Source organism: Kogia breviceps, chromosome 7, assembly GCF_026419965.1.
Source record: "Kogia breviceps isolate mKogBre1 chromosome 7, mKogBre1 haplotype 1, whole genome shotgun sequence".
Taxonomy (NCBI): domain Eukaryota; kingdom Metazoa; phylum Chordata; class Mammalia; order Artiodactyla; family Physeteridae; genus Kogia; species Kogia breviceps.
This window is the reverse complement of record NC_081316.1, coordinates 21,925,387-21,944,853: the sequence shown is the minus strand read 5'-3', so window position 1 is coordinate 21,944,853 and position 19,467 is coordinate 21,925,387. Positions and strand designations below refer to the sequence as shown.

General features: G+C 65.7%; 1 protein-coding gene across 1 annotated transcript in view; it reads left to right on the top strand.

Annotated features, from left to right (window-relative positions):
- The window catches only part of MUC5B (mucin 5B, oligomeric mucus/gel-forming), a 31,155-nt gene extending 13,993 nt beyond the window's left edge, over positions 1 to 17,162 (top strand). Inside the window, exons 30-48 of the mRNA XM_067039395.1 lie at positions 199 to 8,985; positions 9,118 to 9,293; positions 9,572 to 9,743; positions 10,502 to 10,749; positions 11,139 to 11,325; positions 11,589 to 11,814; positions 11,897 to 12,084; positions 12,155 to 12,224; positions 12,458 to 12,558; positions 12,850 to 12,881; positions 13,154 to 13,334; positions 13,733 to 13,837; positions 13,928 to 13,965; positions 14,369 to 14,485; positions 14,868 to 14,954; positions 15,066 to 15,188; positions 15,349 to 15,394; positions 15,554 to 15,662; positions 16,333 to 17,162. Coding sequence (XP_066895496.1) covers positions 199 to 8,985; positions 9,118 to 9,293; positions 9,572 to 9,743; positions 10,502 to 10,749; positions 11,139 to 11,325; positions 11,589 to 11,814; positions 11,897 to 12,084; positions 12,155 to 12,224; positions 12,458 to 12,558; positions 12,850 to 12,881; positions 13,154 to 13,334; positions 13,733 to 13,837; positions 13,928 to 13,965; positions 14,369 to 14,485; positions 14,868 to 14,954; positions 15,066 to 15,188; positions 15,349 to 15,394; positions 15,554 to 15,662; positions 16,333 to 16,555 — 11,216 coding nt within the window. The 3' untranslated portion in view covers positions 16,556 to 17,162. The remainder of the gene's footprint in view (positions 1 to 198; positions 8,986 to 9,117; positions 9,294 to 9,571; positions 9,744 to 10,501; positions 10,750 to 11,138; positions 11,326 to 11,588; positions 11,815 to 11,896; positions 12,085 to 12,154; positions 12,225 to 12,457; positions 12,559 to 12,849; positions 12,882 to 13,153; positions 13,335 to 13,732; positions 13,838 to 13,927; positions 13,966 to 14,368; positions 14,486 to 14,867; positions 14,955 to 15,065; positions 15,189 to 15,348; positions 15,395 to 15,553; positions 15,663 to 16,332) is intronic.
- The last annotated feature ends 2,305 nt before the right edge of the window (positions 17,163 to 19,467 follow it).

Below are 19,467 nucleotides of genomic sequence, written 5' to 3'. Positions count from 1 at the left end.
GTCCTGCCTCACTCACCAGAGCCCTTGGCCCCGGTGATGGTCTGGGTGCCAAGGGAGAACCCAGTGGGCACCTGGTACAGGTGTCCTGGGTGCAAGGGATGGCCTGGGGCCAACGCTGGGGCAAGGGGACATGAGTCACCCCTCCTCTGGGCATGGCTGGCGAGGAGGCTGATGGGGACCCCGGCATTCCACCCACAGGCTCGGTCCCCACACCCTCCACCGTGTGCGTGCAGGAGCACTGCCGCTGGTCCGACTGGTACGACAGTGGGCGTCCAGAGCTGGGCGCGGGAGGAGGAGACTTTGAGACATTCGAGAACCTGCGGCAGAGGGGCTACCAGTTCTGCCCGGCCCCAGTGCACGTCGAGTGCCGGGCCCAGGAGTTCCCAGATATACCTTTGGAGAAGCTGGGCCAGAAGGTGGAGTGTGGCCAGGCCTGGGGGCTGACCTGCCTCAACAGAGAGCAGAACCCCCCGCCCTGCCACAACTACGAGCTGAGGGTCCTCTGCTGCGACTACGTGCCCTGCGGCACCAGCCCAGCCCCGGGCACCAGCCAGCAGCCATCCTCCCAGCCCCTGCCCACCTCCACCCAGACCACACCCACCAGAGGAACCTCCCTCCTGTCCATGGCGGCCTCCACCTCACAGACCCCATCTGCCAACTCCACCTCAACCGTGACCCGAGTGGGCAGCAGCTCTGTGCTCCCAGCCACCACCACCTGTGAGCCCCGCTGTCAGTGGACAGAGTGGTTTGACGAGGACTACCCCAAGTCCGAGGAGGCTGGGGGGGACGTCGAGTCCTACGACAAGATCAGGCGTGCGGGAGGGGCCGTGTGCGAGCAGCCCCAGGGCATAGAGTGTCAGGCCGAAAACTTCCCTGACGTGAGGCTGGAGGAGCTGAATCAGCGCGTGCACTGTGACGTCAGCTTCGGCCTGGTCTGCAGGAACAACGAGCAGGTGGGCCTGTTCAAGATGTGCTACAACTACAAAATCCGCGTGCTGTGCTGTGGGTACAGCCACTGTGGGGAGCCCACATCCCCCACCACCACTGCCACCACATCCACTGCCACAGTCCCCACTGCCACCACCTCCACTGCCACAGCGCTCACTGCCACCGCCCCCACTTCTACCGCATCCACTTCCACCGCATCCACTGCTACAGTCACCACTGTGGCCACCTCTACAGCCCCCACTGCCACAACCAACACTGCCACAGCCCCCACTGCCACTGCATCCACTGCCACAGCACCCACTGCCACCACATCCACTGCTACACTCACCACTGTGGCCACCTCTACAGCCCCCACGGCCACCGCATCCACTGCCACCACATCCACTGCCACAGCCCCCACTTCCACCGCATCCACTGCTACAGTCACCACTGCGGCCACAGCTACAGCCCCCACTGCCACAACCTCCACTGCCATAGCCCCTACTGCCACTGCATCCACTGCCACAGCCCAGAGTGCCACCGCCTCCACTGCTACACTCACCACTGTGGCCACCTCTACAGCCCCCACAGCCACCGCATCCACTGCCACAGCCCACACTGCCACCGCATCCACTGCCACAGCCCTCACTGCCACCACCTCCACTGCCACAGCCACCGCATCCACTGCCACAGCCCCCACCTCCACTGCCACAGCCTTCACTGCCCCCACCTCCACTGCCACAGCCTTCACTGCCACCACCTCCACTGCCACAGCCTTCACTGCCACCACCTCCACTGCCACAGCCTTCACTACCACCACCTCCACTGCCACAGCCCCCACTGCCACCACCTCCACTGCCACAGCCTTCACTGCCACAGCACCCACTGCCACAACATCCACTGCCACAGCCCCCACTGCCACCACATCCACTGCTACACTCACCACTGTGGCCACCTCTACAGCCCCCACGGCCATCGCCCCCACTGCCACCGCATCCGCTGCCACAGCCCCCACTGCCACCACATCCACTGCCATAGCCCCCACTACCACCACCTCCACTGCCACAGCCCACACTGCCACCACCTCCACTGCCACAGCCCCCACTACCACCACCTCCACTGCCACAGCCCCCACTGCCACCACCTCCACTGCCACAGCCCCCACTTCCACCGCATCCACTGCTACAGTCACCACTGTGGCCACAGCTACAGCACCCACTGCCACAACCTCCACTGCCATAGCCCCCACTGCCACTGCATCCACTGCCACAGCCCCCAGTGCCACCGCATCCACTGCTACACTCACCACTGTGGCCACAGCTACAGCACCCACGGCCACCGCATCCACTGCCACAGCCCATACAGCCACCGCATCCACTGCCACAGCCCCCACCTCCACTGCCCCCACCTCCACTGCCACCACCTCCACTGCCACACCCTTCACTGCCACAACCTCCACTGCCACAGCCCCCACTGCCACCACCTCCACTGCCACAGCCCCCACTGCCACCACCTCCACTGCCAAAGCCCCCACTGCCACCACATCCACTGCCACAGCCCCCACCTCCACTGCCACACCCCCCACTGCCACGACATCCACTGCCACAGCCCCCACTGCCACCACCTCCACTGCCACAGCCCCCACTGCCACCACCTCCACTGCCACAGCCCCCACTGCCACCACCTCCACTGCCACAGCCTTCACTGCCACAGCCCCCACTTCCACAACATCCACTGCCACAGCCGCCACTGCCACCACATCCACTGCTACACTCACCACTGTGGCCACCTCTATAGCCCCCACGGCCATCGCCCTCACTGCCACCGCATCCACTGCCACAGCCCCCACTGCCACCACCTCCACTACCACAGTCCCCACCTCCACTGCCACACCCCCCACTGCCACGACATCCACTGCCACACCCCTCACTGCCACCACCTCCACTGCCACAGCCCCCACTGCCACCACCTCCACTGCCACAGCCCCCACTGCCACCACCTCCACTGCCACAGCCTTCACTACCACCACCTCCACTGCCATAGCCCCCACTGCCACCACCTCCACTGCCACAGCCTTCACTGCCACAGCACCCACTGCCACAACATCCACTGCCACAGCCCCCACTGCCACCACATCCACTGCTACACTCACCACTGTGGCCACCTCTACAGCCCCCACGGCCATCGCCCCCACTGCCACCGCATCCGCTGCCACAGCCCCCACTGCCACCACCTCCACTGCCATAGCCCCCACTGCCACAGCCCCCACTGCCACAGCCCCCACTGCCACCACCTCCACTGCCACACCCCCCACTGCCACGACATCCACTGCCACAGCCCCCACTACCACCACCTCCACTGCCACAGCCCCCACTGCCACCGCATCCACTGCCACAGCCCCCACTACCACCACCTCCACTGCCACAGCCCTCACTGCCACCACCTCCACTGCCACAGCCCCCACTTCCACCGCATCCACTGCTACACTCACCACTGTGGCCACAGCTACAGCACCCATGGCCACCGCATCCACTGCCACAGCCCATACAGCCACCGCATCCACTGCCACAGCCCCCACCTCCACTGCCCCCACCTCCACTGCCACCACCTCCACTGCCACACCCTTCACTGCCACAGCCCCCACTGCCACCACCTCCACTGCCACAGCCCCCACTGCCACCACCTCCACTGCCAAAGCCCCCACTGCCACAGCTCCCACTGCCACCACCTCCACTGCCAAAGCCCCCACTGCCACAGCTCCCACTGCCACCACCTCCACTGCCACAGCCTTCACTGCCACCACCTCCACTGCCAAAGCCCCCACTGCCACCACATCCACTGCCACAGCCCCCACCTCCACTGCCACACCCCCCACTGCCACGACATCCACTGCCACAGCCCTCACTGCCACCACCTCCACTGCCACAGCCCCCACTGCCACCACCTCCACTGCCACAGCCCCCACTGCCACCACCTCCACTGCCACAGCCTTCACTGCCACAGCCCCCACTTCCACAACATCCACTGCCACAGCCCCCACTGCCACCACATCCACTGCTACACTCACCACTGTGGCCACCTCTATAGCCCCCACGGCCATCGCCCTCACTGCCACCGCATCCACTGCCACAGTCCCCACCTCCACTGCCACACCCCCCACTGCCACGACATCCACTGCCACACCCCCCACTGCCACGACATCCACTGCCACAGCCCCCACTACCACCACCTCCACTGCCACAGCCCCCACTGCCACCACCTCCACTGCCACAGCCTTCACTACCACCACCTCCACTGCCATAGCCCCCACTGCCACCACCTCCACTGCCACAGCCTTCACTGCCACAGCACCCACTGCCACAACATCCACTGCCACAGCCCCCACTGCCACCACATCCACTGCTACACTCACCACTGTGGCCACCTCTACAGCCCCCACGGCCATCGCCCCCACTGCCACCGCATCCGCTGCCACAGCCCCCACTGCCACCACCTCCACTGCCATAGCCCCCACTGCCACCGCATCCACTGCCACAGCCCCCACTGCCACCACCTCCACTGCCACACCCCCCACTGCCACGACATCCACTGCCACAGCCCCCACTACCACCACCTCCACTGCCACAGCCCACACTGCCACCACCTCCACTGCCACAGCCCCCACTACCACCACCTCCACTGCCACAGCCCTCACTGCCACCACCTCCACTGCCACAGCCCCCACTTCCACCGCATCCACTGCTACAGTCACCACTGTGGCCACAGCTACAGCACCCACTGCCACAACCTCCACTGCCACAGCCCACACTGCCACCACCTCCACTGCCACAGCCCCCACTACCACCACCTCCACTGCCACAGCCCTCACTGCCACCACCTCCACTGCCACAGCCCCCACTTCCACCGCATCCACTGCTACAGTCACCACTGTGGCCACAGCTACAGCACCCACTGCCACAACCTCCACTGCCATAGCCCCCACTGCCACTGCATCCACTGCCACAGCCCCCAGTGCCACCGCATCCACTGCTACACTCACCACTGTGGCCACAGCTACAGCACCCACGGCCACCGCATCCACTGCCACAGCCCCCACCTCCACTGCCACAGCCTTCACTGCCCCCACCTCCACTGCCACCACCTCCACTGCCACAGCCCCCACTGCCACCACCTCCACTGCCACAGCCCCCACTGCCACCACCTCCACTGCCACAGCCCCCACTGCCACCACCTCCACTGCCAAAGCCCCCACTGCCACAGCCCCCACTGCCACCACCTCCACTGCCACAGCCCCCACTGCCACCACCTCCACTGCCAAAGCCCCCACTGCCACAGCCCCCACTGCCACCACCTCCACTGCCACAGCCTTCACTGCCACCACCTCCACTGCCAAAGCCCCCACTGCCACCACATCCACTGCCACAGCCCCCACCTCCACTGCCACACCCCCCACTGCCACGACATCCACTGCCACAGCCCTCACTGCCACCACCTCCACTGCCACAGCCCCCACTGCCACCACCTCCACTGCCACAGCCCCCACTGCCACCACCTCCACTGCCACAGCCTTCACTGCCACAGCCCCCACTTCCACAACATCCACTGCCACAGCCCCCACTGCCACCACATCCACTGCTACACTCACCACTGTGGCCACCTCTATAGCCCCCACGGCCATCACCCCCACTGCCACCGCATCCACTGCCACAGCCCCCACTGCCACCACCTCCACTACCACAGTCCCCACTGCCACCACCTCCACTGCCACAGCCTTCACTGCCACCACCTCCACTACCACAGTCCCCACTGCCACCACCTCCACTACCACAGCCCCCACTGCCACCACCTCCACTGCCACACCCCCCACTGCCACGACATCCACTGCCACAGCCCTCACTGCCACCACCTCCACTGCCACAGCCCCCACTGCCACCGCATCCACTGCCACTGTCACCATTGCCACCACATCCACTGCTACAGTCACCACTGTGACCACCTCTATGGAAGCCACCTCCACTGCCACAGCCCCCACTCCTATAGCCCCCATGTCCCCCACCGCCACTGCCACAGCTACCACTGCCATAACCTCCACTGCTACAGTCACCACTGCAGCCACCTCCACTGCTGCCACTGCTACAGCGGCCACCTCTGCTGCCACAGCCCCCATGTCCCCCAATGCCTCCAGCACCACCACTGCTATGTCACCAGCTACGCAGCCCAGGACATGGCCAGGGAGCACAGGGGTGACCAGGTCCCCCGCCAGCAGTGCCACACCATCACCTTCCCTTTCCACGGGACTGACCGCCCAAGTGACATCCTTGAGGCCCAGCCACACAGGCACACTCCCAGGATCTGCCACGTCGGTCCTCCCAACTCACACAGCCTCAAGGGGGCCCCCCCCAATGTTGGTGACGACGCAGACCTCCACGTCTCAGCTGCTGACGGGAACAGCAGTGGACACAATGGGCACCACCTCCATGGGCCCGCTGTCCACCTCACACCCTAAGACCAGCACGCCGGGAACCTGGGTGTCGACGGCCACCACTGGGGCCACCACCAGCCAGGGCACAACCGGCTGTCAACCCAAGTGCCAATGGACAGAGTGGTTTGATGTGGACTTCCCCACCTCGGAGTTCAGGGGTGGAGACATGGAGACCTATGACAACATCCGGGCCGCGGGCGGCAAGATGTGTCAGCAGCCGCAGAAGATTGAATGCCGGGCGGAGAGCTACCCCGAGGTGAGCATCGATCAGATCGGGCAGGTGCTCAGCTGCAGCCTGGAGGCCGGGCTGGTCTGCAGGAACGAAGACCAGAGGGGGAAGTTCACCATGTGCTTCAACTACAACATCCGCGTGTACTGCTGCAATGACTTCCGGCACTGCTCCACCATGGCTACCACCCCACTCACCTCCACCGCACCGCCCGCCACCGGCAGCTCCACGGCCACAGTGCCAAGTCCCTCGACCTCTGCCACGACCCAGACCCAACCCACCTCCACCGCACCACCCGCCACCGGCAGCTCCACGGCCACGCTGCCATGGCCCTTGACCTCTGCCATGACCCAGACCCAACCCGCCTCCACCGCACCGCCCGCCACCGGCAGCTCCATGGCCACAGTGCCAAGTCCCTCGACCTCTGCCACGACCCAGACCCAACCCACCTCCACCGCACCACCCGCCACTGGCAGCTCCATGGCCACGCTGCCATGGCCCTCGACCTCTGCCACGACCCAGACCCAACCCGCCTCCACCGCACCACCCGCCACTGGCAGCTCCACGGCCACCTTGCCATGGCCCTCGACCTCTGCCACGACCCAGACCCAACCCACCTCCACCGCACCGCCCGCCACTGGCAGCTCCACGGCCACGCTGCCATGGCCCTCGACCTCTACCACGACCCAGACCCAACCCACCTCCACCGCACCACCCGCCACCGGAAGTTCCACGGCCACGCTGCCATGGCCCTCAACCTCTGCCACGACCCAGACCCAACCCACCTCCACTGCACCGCCCGCCACCGGCAGCTCCACGGCCACACAGCCAAGTCCCTCAACCTCTGCCACGACCCAGACGGGTGCCCCCACCACGGCCCCTGCAACTGCGCGCGTGCACAAGACCACCATTGGGACCACCCTGCTCTCCACCCCCGTGACCTCCCACACTAGGGCTACCATCTACACCCACTCCCTGCACCCCACGGCCTCTCCTCAGGTCACAGAGCTCCCCACCAGGCCCTTCAAGACCACACCTGGACCCCCCATCACCACACCCAGCACAGGGCCCGGCACCAGAGCCTCCCTCTCCACCCCTACGCCTGAGCCCAGCACCTCCTCACTGGGCACCACCCTCAGTTCCTCTATGGCCACCTCCACAGCCATGGTGTCCTCACAGAAGACCCATATCTCCAGCCCCACGTCGGTCACCACATCCCCAGAGACTTGGTCCACGGCCTGTCAGCCTCGCTGTGCCTGGACAGACTGGCTGGACCAGAGCTACCCGACGCCAGGGGCCTCTGGGGGGGACTTCGAGACCTATGCTAATATCCAGGCGGCCGGTAGGGCCATCTGCCAGCAGCCTCTGAAGCTGCAGTGTCGGGCCGAGGACCTGCCTGAGGTGGCCCTGCAGGATCTGGGCCAGGTGGTGCAGTGCCGGCTGGAGGAGGGCCTGGTGTGCTGGAACCGAGACCAGAGTAGCCTGATGTGCCTCAACTACCAGATCCGCATGTTCTGCTGCGACCAAAGCCACTGCCCCAGCCCCGCCGGTCCCACGTCCACCACGCCAGCACCCTCACCCTCCACCATCAGCACCAGCACTGGCAGGCTGTCATCGGAGGTCACCACCCAGACGCACCTCTCCTCCCCAGGGACGATCAAGAGAGTCTCCACCCCCACCACTCTGACAGGCCCCTCCTCCACGGGGACCCCCAAGGGGGTCTCCACACTCACCCATGTGACAGGTCCCTCGTCCACAGGGACCACCCAGAGGGTCTCCACCCCTACCCGTGTGACAGGTCCCTCCTCCACGAAGACCACCCAGAGGGTCTACACCTCCACCAGTGTGACAGGCCCTTTCTCCATGGGGACCACCGAGAGGATCTCTACCGCCACCCGTGTGACAGGTCCCTTCTCCACGGAGACCACCGGGAGGGTCTCTACCTCCACCCGTGTGACAGGTCCTTCCTCCACGGTGACCACCCAGAGGGTCTCCACCTCCACCAGTGTGACAGGTCCCTTCTCCCCTTGGACCACCCAGAGGATCTCTATCCCCACCCGTGTGACAGGCCCCTCCTCCCCTGGGACCACCAAGAGCATCTCCACCCCTAGTTCTTCTGCCTTCCCGGGGTCCCCACCCATGACCACCAAGCCAGGCTTGCCCAGTGTCTCTCCAACGGGTCCCCTTTTGACTTCCCCCATATCGACCTCCCCCGGGGCCCCACCCACCACCCCTTCCTGGTCCGGGGTGACCTCTGGCAGCCCAGGGACCTTTCCCATCTCCACTGCCTCTCCCAGCCCCACCACAGCCTGCCTTTGCCATGCCTTCGGAAAGTTCTTCCTACCAGGTGAGTGCAGGAGCCCGCCCCCTCCCTGCAGCCTGGACGCTGGGTCCCTCAGGCCGTGTCCATGTGTCTGCCTGTCTGGGGATGCCCTCCTGTCCCCCCTCCCTGGCTGACCCAGTGTCTCTGTATTCGTAGGGGACATTGTCTACAACAAGACTGACGGAGCAGGATGCCCCTTCTTAGCCGTCTGCAACCAGCGCTGTGACATCGACCGCTTCCAGGGCACCTGCCCGACCTCCTCACCCTCGGGGACCTCGGCCTCTGTTCCCCCAGTAGTTCCCGGCTGCAATCACACTGTCCCTCCCCGACAGGTGTGCCTCCCGCCTCCTCCCTGAAGCGCCAGGCCCTGCTGCGTGAACAGGGTCTCGGGCGTCCGTCAGGGTGACGGCACAACCCCCAGCCCCTTGGTGACCACTCCACAGCTGGCTTGGCCGGAGGGAGGCACGCGGGGTCTGGGCCTGCTTAGCACCAGCCCGGCCAGGAGGCGGGGGCAGCCCTACCCAGGCCGAGGGCGTCCTGAGGCTGTGGCAGCAGCGGTGAGGGTGGGTCTCGCAAGCCCACCTGGTGAGCGCTCCGCCCTTCTCTCCAGGTGAATGAGTCCTGGACCCTGGAGGACTGCACGGTGGCTCTGTGCGAGGGTGACAACCGTATCGTCCTGCTGGGGCCGAAGCCGATGGGCGATGTCGTCTGCGTGAACGGGCACCTGCCCGTGAGAGTGCAGAGCGGGGATGGGCCCTGTGATTACAGCTACGAGTGCGAGTGTGAGAGAGCCTGCCGCTGGGGGTGGGGGTGGGGAGGGGAGGCGCCGCCAGGCATTTGGGACCCGCACATGTCCCCCATGCCCGATGCCCGGGATTGCCGAGCCCACCCCCATCAGGCTTGGCGGTTTGAAGGGAAGCCAGGGGCTTCTGAGATCAGGGAGAGGAGGGGATCGTAACCTGAGGGGTCCTGAGCAGACTTCCCTGTGGAGCAGCACGTAGGAGGGGGTGATCTTATGACCCCCGGGGGCAGCTTAAACGCAGGACCACAAACTGGGTGGTTCAAAACAACAGAAAGTGATTCTCTCCCAGTCCTGGAGACCAGAAATCCAAGATCAAGGTGTTTGCAGGACCGAACTCCCCCCAAAACTTTAAAGGAGGGTCCTGTCTGCCCCTTCCAGACTTGGGGCCTCAGGGGCCCTGGGCTGTGACCGCATTCCTCCAACCCCTGCCCCAGTCACCACACAGCTTCCTCTCTCTGTCTCTTCTGTCTCTTAGAAGGACACCTATCATGGGATTTAGGGCCACCCTGGTAACTCAGGATGACCTCACCGCAGGATCCTTAACTTAATCACAGTTGCAAAGACCCTTTTCCCAAAGGAGGTCACATTCGCAGGCTCTGGGTGGACGCGTCTTCGGGGCCCCCATCCAACCTGCCATACCCATGTCATAAACGAGAGGACTGAGGCCCTGGGGGCTGAGTGACTCCCCAGGGTGGCAGCTCTGGGTGGCACTGGGTGAGGCCCGTCCACACCCCCCAGGCTCCTGCAGCGGCTGGGGGGACACCCACTACGAGACCTTCGACGGCACCTCCTACTCTTTCCTGGACAATTGCACCCACGTCCTCATGCGGGAGATCCAGCCGCGCCACGGGAACCTCCGCATCCTCCTGCACAACCACTACTGTGAGGCCGCCGCCAGCTGCCCCCGCGCCCTCAGCGTCCACTATGAGTCCATGGACGTCGTCCTCACCACCACCCCTGGTGCCGACGGGCAGGAGGAGAGCCTGGTGAGTGCAGACATCAGAGAGGCACTGGCCTGTCCCAGCCTGGTTCGGGAAGGCAGGGGCCGGCAGAGGCCCGGGAGCCCGGTGCACATAGGGCGCATTTCCCCTGCGGAGAGGGCAGCTCCCATGGGGCCTCAGTGGAGGCAAAGGGCCCCCTGCGACCTGGGGCCCCAAGCACAGTGACTCCTGAGCAGGGAAGGAGCGTGGGAGCTGCCCGCGGCCAAGAGCACCCTGGCACCCAAATGCGCCGACCGCGACCCCAGGCCCGAGGGGGCATCTGCGCTTCGGGGCGCAGATGCTGAGGAGGGGGCCCAGCGTCTGGCAGGCAAAGCCCCAAAGGCCAGCCCGCTGCCCCTCAGCCCAAATCACGGGTTCCCCGGTCACGTCCCCAGATCCTGTTTGGCCACATGCGGGTGAGGCAGAGCTTCAGCAAGAATGGCCTGACCGTGACGGTGACGGGGGCCACGGAGATGAGCATCGAGATTCCTGCCATCGGCGTGAGCGTCATGTTCAACGGGCGGGTCTTCCAGGCCCAGCTGTCCTACAGCCACTTCAGCTACAACACCGAGGGCCAGTGTGGTGAGCAGGGACCCACAGGGCGCCTGCTGGGGGAGCGAGGGGCCGGGCACCGCCACTGCGGGCACACGCCTCCAGGCGCCCTGGCTCTTGACCGCCTGCCCCCGCCAGAGTCCCACCTGCTTCCCCTGCCACCCGCCCCGGGCAGGAAGCAGTGTTTCACAGCTGACGGGCTGCCAGGGAAGTCGGGGCGATGGAAGGGGAGGAGAGGATGGTCCAGAGCCACACACACCCCCACAGCGATGTGCCTGCCCCGCCCTCCCCAGGCACCTGCACCAACAGCCGCTGGGACGACTGTCGCCTGCCCGACGGCACCACGGCCCCCACCTGCCAGGACATGGCCCGGTTCTGGCTAGTCCCCAGCAGCAGCGGGGAGGGCTGCTGGGCACCCACCGGCCTGCCCCCGGCCACCAGCCCCCCGTCGCCGGCCCCCAGCACACCCACCTCCACTCCGTGCCCCCCGGATCCCCTCTGCGAGCTGATGCTGAGCCCGTGAGTCCTCTGCGTGGGCTGGGCGGTCAGGGGCCGCCACCCTGGGGCACCCGCCCTGGCCTCTGACCGGCCCTGCCTGCAGGGTCTTCGCCGGGTGCCACGGCCTCATCCCCCCCGGCCCGTTCTTCAGCACCTGCGTCAGCGACAGCTGCGGGCCCAGCCGCCCCGGCCGCCCTGAAGCGCTCTGCCAGAGCCTGGAGGCCTACTCAGCGCTCTGCCGCGCCCGGGGCGTGTGCCCCGATTGGCGCAACGCCTCCAGCGGACTGTGTGGTGAGTTGGGTGTGGCCGCCGGCGGCCCTGGCCTCCTCGGCCCTCCTGACACCTGTCCGTGTGCCCGCAGACCTCACCTGCCCACCCACCAAGGTGTATAAGTCGTGTGGCCCCGTGCAGCCCGAGTCCTGTGACTCCAGGTGAGCCCAGCAGACGGGGGCGGGATAGGACGGTGGGGACAGCAGGCCTCCCAGGCCCGCCCGAAGGGTCTGGGGGGACCCAGGAGGAGACCCGCAGAGGGTCCGGGACCCCGAGCCCCAGATTTCAGGGTGCCCTTCCCCGGCCCTGACCTCCAACCCTGGACTTCAGGAGTGACCCCAGACCCCCGCCACGCCCCTGCACTCCTCCTCGGACTGCCCTGGTCGCCTTGCAGGACCCAGAGCCCGGCGAGCAGGGGGCTGGCAGAGGGCTGCTTCTGTCCCGACGGCCACATCCTGTTCAACTCACACACAGACGTCTGCGTGCCCGAGTGCCGTAAGCCACCCCACACCTGGGCCCCCCCAGCCCCGCAGAGCAGGATGCGGAGGGCCACGGGGAGGGCAGGCCCCGGCCTGGGCCCATCCCACCCAGTTCTGCCGGCGGTGCAGGGTGGGCTTGAGCCTTCCTGAGCCCCCTCTTAAGTGACCACCCTCCTCGATTTCTCCGGGGGCTTCTGTCCGCAGCAGGAAGAAGAGGCCTCTGTTGGGGGGAGGGGGGCCGGGCCCGCCGGGGGCCCCAAGCCCAGCACTCCCAGTAACCCCTTTTCTCTGCGTTCTTCCCTCCCAGCCTGCGTGGGACCAGATGGGTTTCCCAAATTCGTGAGTGCTCTGCCCACAGCTGCCTGACCCCTTGCTTGGGCAGGAGGGACGGGGTCCCCATCTCAGGGCGGCAGCTCTGCCCGGGCCAGGGAGGGGTGGTGTGGGCACCCCGGTGTGGGCTGCATCACCGTCGCACGCCTGCTCCAGAGACGGGGAGGCTGAGGGCTGAGTCCACATGCTGAGGGCTGGGGCCTGATCCGCTGCTGGACGCAGCCCCAGCGGCCGGGGCCCCGCCCAGGAGCCCTGGGGGACCCCGACCTGGTCTGTTCCAGCCCGGAGAGCGGTGGGTCAGCAACTGCCAGTCCTGTGTGTGTGATGAAGGCTCCGTGTCGGTGCAGTGCACCCCTGTGCAGTGCGAGGCCCAGGACCAGCCACAGGAATGTGGCCAGGCCGGCTTCGTGGCCCAGACCAGGCCCCTGGCCGACAACCCTTGCTGCATGGAAACTCTGTGTGGTGAGGCCTGCACCCCAGGGGGCCGGCTGGGGCTGAGAGACAGCAGAGGGCAGTGCTGGGCACGGGCCACCTGGCCGGCAGGCCTGCAGGGCGGAGGAGGGTTGCAGGGTCCTAGCTGGACCTGGCTGGACCACGAGGTGGGGAGGCCTCTTGGGCCTTCATTTTTCCACCTAGAAACGAAGCTGATGACCTCTGGTGTGCCCTGGTACCACCCAGGGTCTTGGGCAAGACCGGGGAGGTGACAAAGCATGGGGACCCAGAAGGGCAACAGAGAGCCGTCAGCTCTCGTGGAAGGGGGATCTCTTTGGTCCAGTGTGGGTAGATGTTACCCTGGGAACCGGAGTAGCCAGAGGACAGAGGGCAGGGACACCCCAGGCAGCCCCCCAACTCTCCCGCAGTCTGCAACACAAACGCGTGCCCCTCGAGTCCACCCAAATGTGGGCCGGGAGAGGAGCTGGCTTGCACCCAGGAGGAGGACAGCTGCTGCCCTACCTTCAGCTGCCATGAGTTTCTGGGGTGGGGGTGGGACCGGGGGGTTCTGAACACTTCCTTCCGCTGCCTGGGCAGGTCCTCAGCCTTCTCTTTCCTTCCAGAGCCTCAGCTGTGCACCTACAATGGCACCGTCTACGGGGTAAGGGCTCAGCTAGGCGGTCGGGGTAGGGCGGAGAGTGGGTCCGGGGCTGGGCACGTCCGCCGAGGGATGCCCCGTGTCCACTCCTTGTCTCCCCACGCCCAGCCCTATCCAGCCCCTCCCGCCGTGACAGCAGGTGAGTCGAGGCTCTGGGCGCTTTACAGGCACCTTCTGTAGAGAGCGTCCGGGAGCTGAGCTCTCCCAGCAAGAGCTTCGGGGCAGGACTGCACCCTCCCACCCCTCCTGCCTGCCCTGGTGTGTGCTCAGCCAGGGGCCACATCCGTAATCCCACGTGAAGAGGAGAGAGACTGCTTTGTGGGCCTCACCGACACGGGCAGAGGTCCTGGCCCTGGTGCCCCCCCAGGGCCCTCAGTGTCACCTCCCCTCACCCCGTCCACTGCAGGTCGGTGCAACCTTCCCATCGGTCACTCCCTGCCACACGTGTACCTGCCTGTCCGAGGACACCCATGACCCGACCGTGCAGTGTGAGGAGGATGCCTGTGACACCACTTGTCCCCGGGTGAGGCCACTGGGGCAGCCCCCAATCACCACACCGTAGGGTCCAGGAAGGGTCTCCAGCTCAGGCTTCACTGGGGTTTTTTTCTTCCCAAAGGGAGGGAGTGAAGCAGGAGGATGGTGGAAGGGGTCTTGGGCGTGGGGCAGGGCCTGCAGGCTGCTAGGAGCAGGTTCCTGGAGGGCACAAGTGTAGAAGGTGCTGGAAGCAGGGGTGAGGCTAAGAGGGGACACTGGGGCAGGGCAGGGACACTGCCTCACAGAGGAAAGGCGCTGCTAGGGAGGCCCTGGGCCCCTGGGATATGGGCAGGAGAGAAGGAGGGCTGACGAGCCAGGCTGGGGCTGCGGGACGTGACCCTCCCCCCCCCACCCCCCGCCTCTGTCCCCAGGGCTTCCAGTACTCGAGGGTGGCCGGGCAGTGCTGCGGGGAGTGCGTGCAGACGGCTTGCCTCACGTCCGACGGCCGGCTGGTCCAGGTAAGTGGGGCTGAGTCTCAACCCCTGCGCCCCAGAGACCCTCCCCACCAGCTCCTCTCTGCCCACGAGATAATCCTCAACCCGGCCCCCACTCTCCCCCTTTTATTTCAGCCCAATGAGACCTGGATCAACAGCCTCGTGGACAACTGCACGTTGTACCACTGCCAGGCTGAGAACGGGACCTCTATGCTGACCCCGACGCCCGTCGCCTGCCCGGACGTGTCCAGCTGCAGGGTGTGTGTCTGGGGCTCAGGCCCGCCCCGGAGGCCCCGCCCACGCCCAGAGCCACACCCACCTTGGAGCCCCGCCCACACCGCCTGGGGAGGCCCCGCCCACACCCACCCCCGGAAGCCCCGCCTGCCCCAGCTTGCCCTCTGTCCCCCTTCCCCCGCAGGGCATCCTCAGGAAAATCGGCTGCTGCTACTCCTGTGACGAAGTGGGTAAGTCGAGGCCCGCCTTCCCTCTCCCCAGCCCCGCCCACTGACTGCTCCCGAAGCCAACCCCGCCGCCAGAACCCGACCCTGAGCGGGAGGTTACATGGGGGTGCGGCGTGGGCGGGGACCTCAGAGATCCGCCTCCACTGCTTTTCGTCTGCCCAGACTCCTGCCAGGTGCGCACCAGCATGACGGTCCTGCGACACCGGGGCTGCGCCACCCAGGCCGCCGTCAGCGTCCCCTTCTGCGAGGGCTTCTGCCCGGGAGCGTCCCGGTGAGCGGCCCGCGCCTCCCCCGCCGGGACACACGGGGACACCACCCGGTGCCCCACGTGTCCGTGTCCCTGTCCCTGGCCGGACACCTGGCGCTGGGCCGGGGCTGGAAGGCCCAGCTTGCTACAGGAAGGAAAGAAGGGCCACCCCAACAGGGCTGCACCAACCCTGGGGCCTTCCTTGACCCCCAGAGCCCGGCCTGGGAGAGCTTGGCTGGGCCACGTGGGGCAGGGCACCAGGGCTACCACCCAAAGGTCAGAGTCACGTGCAGGACGGGCAGAATCCGGGGGGATCAGACTGTCAGGGCAGAGCTGCTGGCAGAGCCCCGCCCCACCCCCGATGCCCGGGCTGCAGCCAGCTGTGGGCAGACCGGCTGGAAGAGATAGGAGGATGGGTCCAGGCCTGGCTGGAGGGCCCCGGGCAGGTTCCTGGAGGAGGGGTCTGACAGGGTCAGCAAGTCAGAGGAGCTGCTTTGAGAAAGAAAGGGGGCCTGGCTGGGGAAGGTCGGGGTTCAAAGTGACCGAGAGCGCTGCCCGGGCCAGTACAGAGAAGCCCCGAGCGCTCAGGGGACAGGCACAGGGCCGCTGTCTCCCGACCCCTGAGAAACCAGGAGCAGGGCAGTCTGGGCGGTTGTGGCTGGGTGGGCAGGTCCTGAGGGCCGTGCATCTGCAGGTACGCCATGGGGGCCCGGGCCACGCAGTGCCCGTGCATCTGCTGCCAGGAGACCAGGGCCCACCAGGAGGTGGTGACCATGCAGTGTCCCAACGGGACGGCCTTCCAGCATACCTACACCCACGTGGACGAGTGCAGCTGTGGCCCATCCTGCATCTCCTCGGCCCAGGCTCCCGAGGACAGCACCCCCATCTTCCCGATCTATGGGTCCACCACTGTCTGACGCATTCTGCCCCCTCCCACACGCCTGCCCCACCTGCCCCACCTGGAGCCAGAACACACACCATCCAACCACGGAAACTGCGAGCCCACACACACCTTCCGTGGATACCACTGCCCCTGCCCACTTTACATCTGCCCCAGGTGAAACCCAGGCCCTGAAGGGTGACAGCATAGTGAGGGTCGGCTTGAGGAGGACCCCAGATGGGAGCGGGGGCTGCTCTCAGAGCCCCTCCTGCCTGTTTTGGCCACCTGCCTGGCCTTCAGGACCTGACCCTCATCTGGAACACAAGCACCCACTCCACCCAGGCTCACCCCCGTCCTGGTGTCAGAGGGATGCCCCGGAGAAAGCTGCACACCCACCGCCGTGCTGCTCCCACGGCGGGCCTGTGTGCCCTCTGCTGCCCCTCGAAGCCCCGTGGCGCACAGGTGCCCACTGGCTACACCTCCTGCAGCTGAGCGCAGACTGAGGCCTGTCCAGGCAAGGCCGGCTACCTGCCCAAGTCTGGACCCCGGCCTGAGGCTACGAGGGCCAAAGGACGGGCCCCGGCGGGGTTGGCACCCCACAGCACCCCCTCTGCTCACCCAGCCCCAGTCTTTGAAAATAAACACTGAGCATCACATACACTTCCTGGTCCTGGTGGCTCTCTGCTCCATGTGTGGGCCGGGCTGTCCAGAGCCACACCCCTGCTGGACTCCCGGGAGGGACAGGCGGGGCAAGAGGCAAGAGGCCCCCAGGGTCAGTCTTGGGCTGTGGGAGTACTGGCCAGAGTCAGGGGTCATCCGAAGGTTCAAACTTGCGGGTTTTATAAGGAAGTTGGTTCACAGCTGCAGGAAGACCGGACGAGCCAATGTGGGGAGGCCCACGGGGGGACACAGAGGGCATCAGTGTGGAAAGCACTCCCTGCGCCTCTGCGGGGCATCTCCTTCAGGCGCTTGTCACACGTCAACTTGCTGTGTATGACCCTCGCTTCTCTCTCCACCGAGGGCAGGGATGGCTGCCTTTCTCTCTGCTGCCGCATCCAGAGTGGAGAACACTGCCAGCACAGGATGGGGTGGGACGCGCTGGGGGCAAGGGTGGGGTGGTGCCCCAGCTTGAGCGTCCACATGGGCAGGGTCAGCTATGAGGGGGCGGGGCTTCCTCCGGAGAGGCAAAGGCGGTGCTGGCCAGGGCCAAGGAAGCCTGGCAAGCGTGTGCGGGGCGGGGTCTTCTGGGGCCTCCTGCATCACGTGACCTGCCTCTGCGTTCTGTGTGCGCCTGCCCACCCAGGGAATGGCAGCCACAGTGATTTACATTGTCCCCCATGGGCTGGGGTCCTCAGCTCCCGGGGAAGGCGGGGCCTGTGGTCTCTTTAGTGGCCTTTCCTACTCACATCACGGAGGTCTGGTCAGGGCAGGCCACCCTAGGACTGGGCCAGAGATGGTCCAGGAAGGCTGACAAGGTTACAGACATACTGCAGGTGAGTCTGGCTGCCCCCCTCGGTCACCACTGGGGTCAACTGTAAACTTGCCGTGTGTCACAGTCTGATTTCCGGGGGCGGGGGCGGGGGCTGTGGCCAAGTCATGCCCCAGCCTTAGTCTTTGTTAACACCCACGTGTAAAACAACAGCATTTCCTAAACCTCAGTCATTCTCAGGGCACGACTGCTTCCTTAAACCCACGTACCTCTTACAAAACTAAACGTGTTTCCAAGGTACCTGTAAATTGAGTGTCCGTCTCCACAGACCAGAGCTCACGTGTGTGAAGTGTTTTCACCCGTCACAGACTAGAGCTCACTTTGGATACCAATGCCCTGATATGCTCTTTGCAGGCTCGCTCTCTGCCTGGTGTGGAATTAAGGAAACTGAGCTAAAGGTGGAGTCGGGACAGGCCTGCAGGCGAAGCTCTCACGCCCTCAAATGCATCATCAACTACCCCAAACAGGGGTAGTGCAGGGCATGCCCTGCACGCCCCGACAGGAAGACATCTACCTGACCACCCAGCAGGAGGAAGGAAACCTCTCCTCCCACGGCAGCCCAGCCAATCAGAGACTGCAGTGGCCCAGCCCATGGGAAGCCTCCTTACTCCAGGCCCCCAGCCCCTCCAATGGGCTCTGGTTATCAAAGCCCCTCCCAGCTCCCCCTTTTCCCCATAAAAGCAAGATCCCCCTCCTTGTTCTCTGGATTTGCCTGTGGGCCACCATGGTTCACACATTCTGAACTGCAATTCCTCTGCTATTCCCGAATAAACTCACTTTTGCTAGTGAAACAACTGGCTATGTTATTATTGAAGTCGACGCTGGACAAGCTGCACCCCACCTCACTCCAGAGGCCACAACCCCACAGTCACTGAGGGGGGCTGAGATATGGGGCGTCTGCTGCTGGGTCCCTGCCCATGGGACCCTGGGACCAACAGGTGCTGCCTCTCAGCCCAGGGTGGCTCTGTGCCCTCATCCCGCTCCAAGCAAGGCTCACCGCTGGTCAGCCAGGTCCAGCCCTGAGTTCAGGGCCCTGACTGGGGTCCCCCTGTGCCCACTCACCCAGGCCTTGGGCTCCCTGACCCATCAGAGCGGACCCCAGGTGCCCTCATCCTCTGCTTGGTGTCGTGGCCCGCCTGGACCTCACATGGGCTTCTGCAGCTTGGGTGGACCCAGCTCTGCTGCCAGGCTCGTCGGGGGCAGCTCCTGTGCGGTTCGTGAAGGGCCGAGGGCGTGGGGCCTGGGCGGGTCACAGACGCTTCCAGAACTCCGCCGGTGCTCTTTACGAGACAACTCATCCCAGCTCTATCCTAGGAGGGATGTGGAGGGCACCTGGCACGGAGCTTCCTGCTGTCCGGGTACCCTGGGGTCGTGTCCTCACTCGCCCTCCAGTCTGCTCCCTTGTTGAACCCAAGCCATGTTGTTTTCCCAGCCTGTCTGGGGCCTGAGAGCAGAGCTGT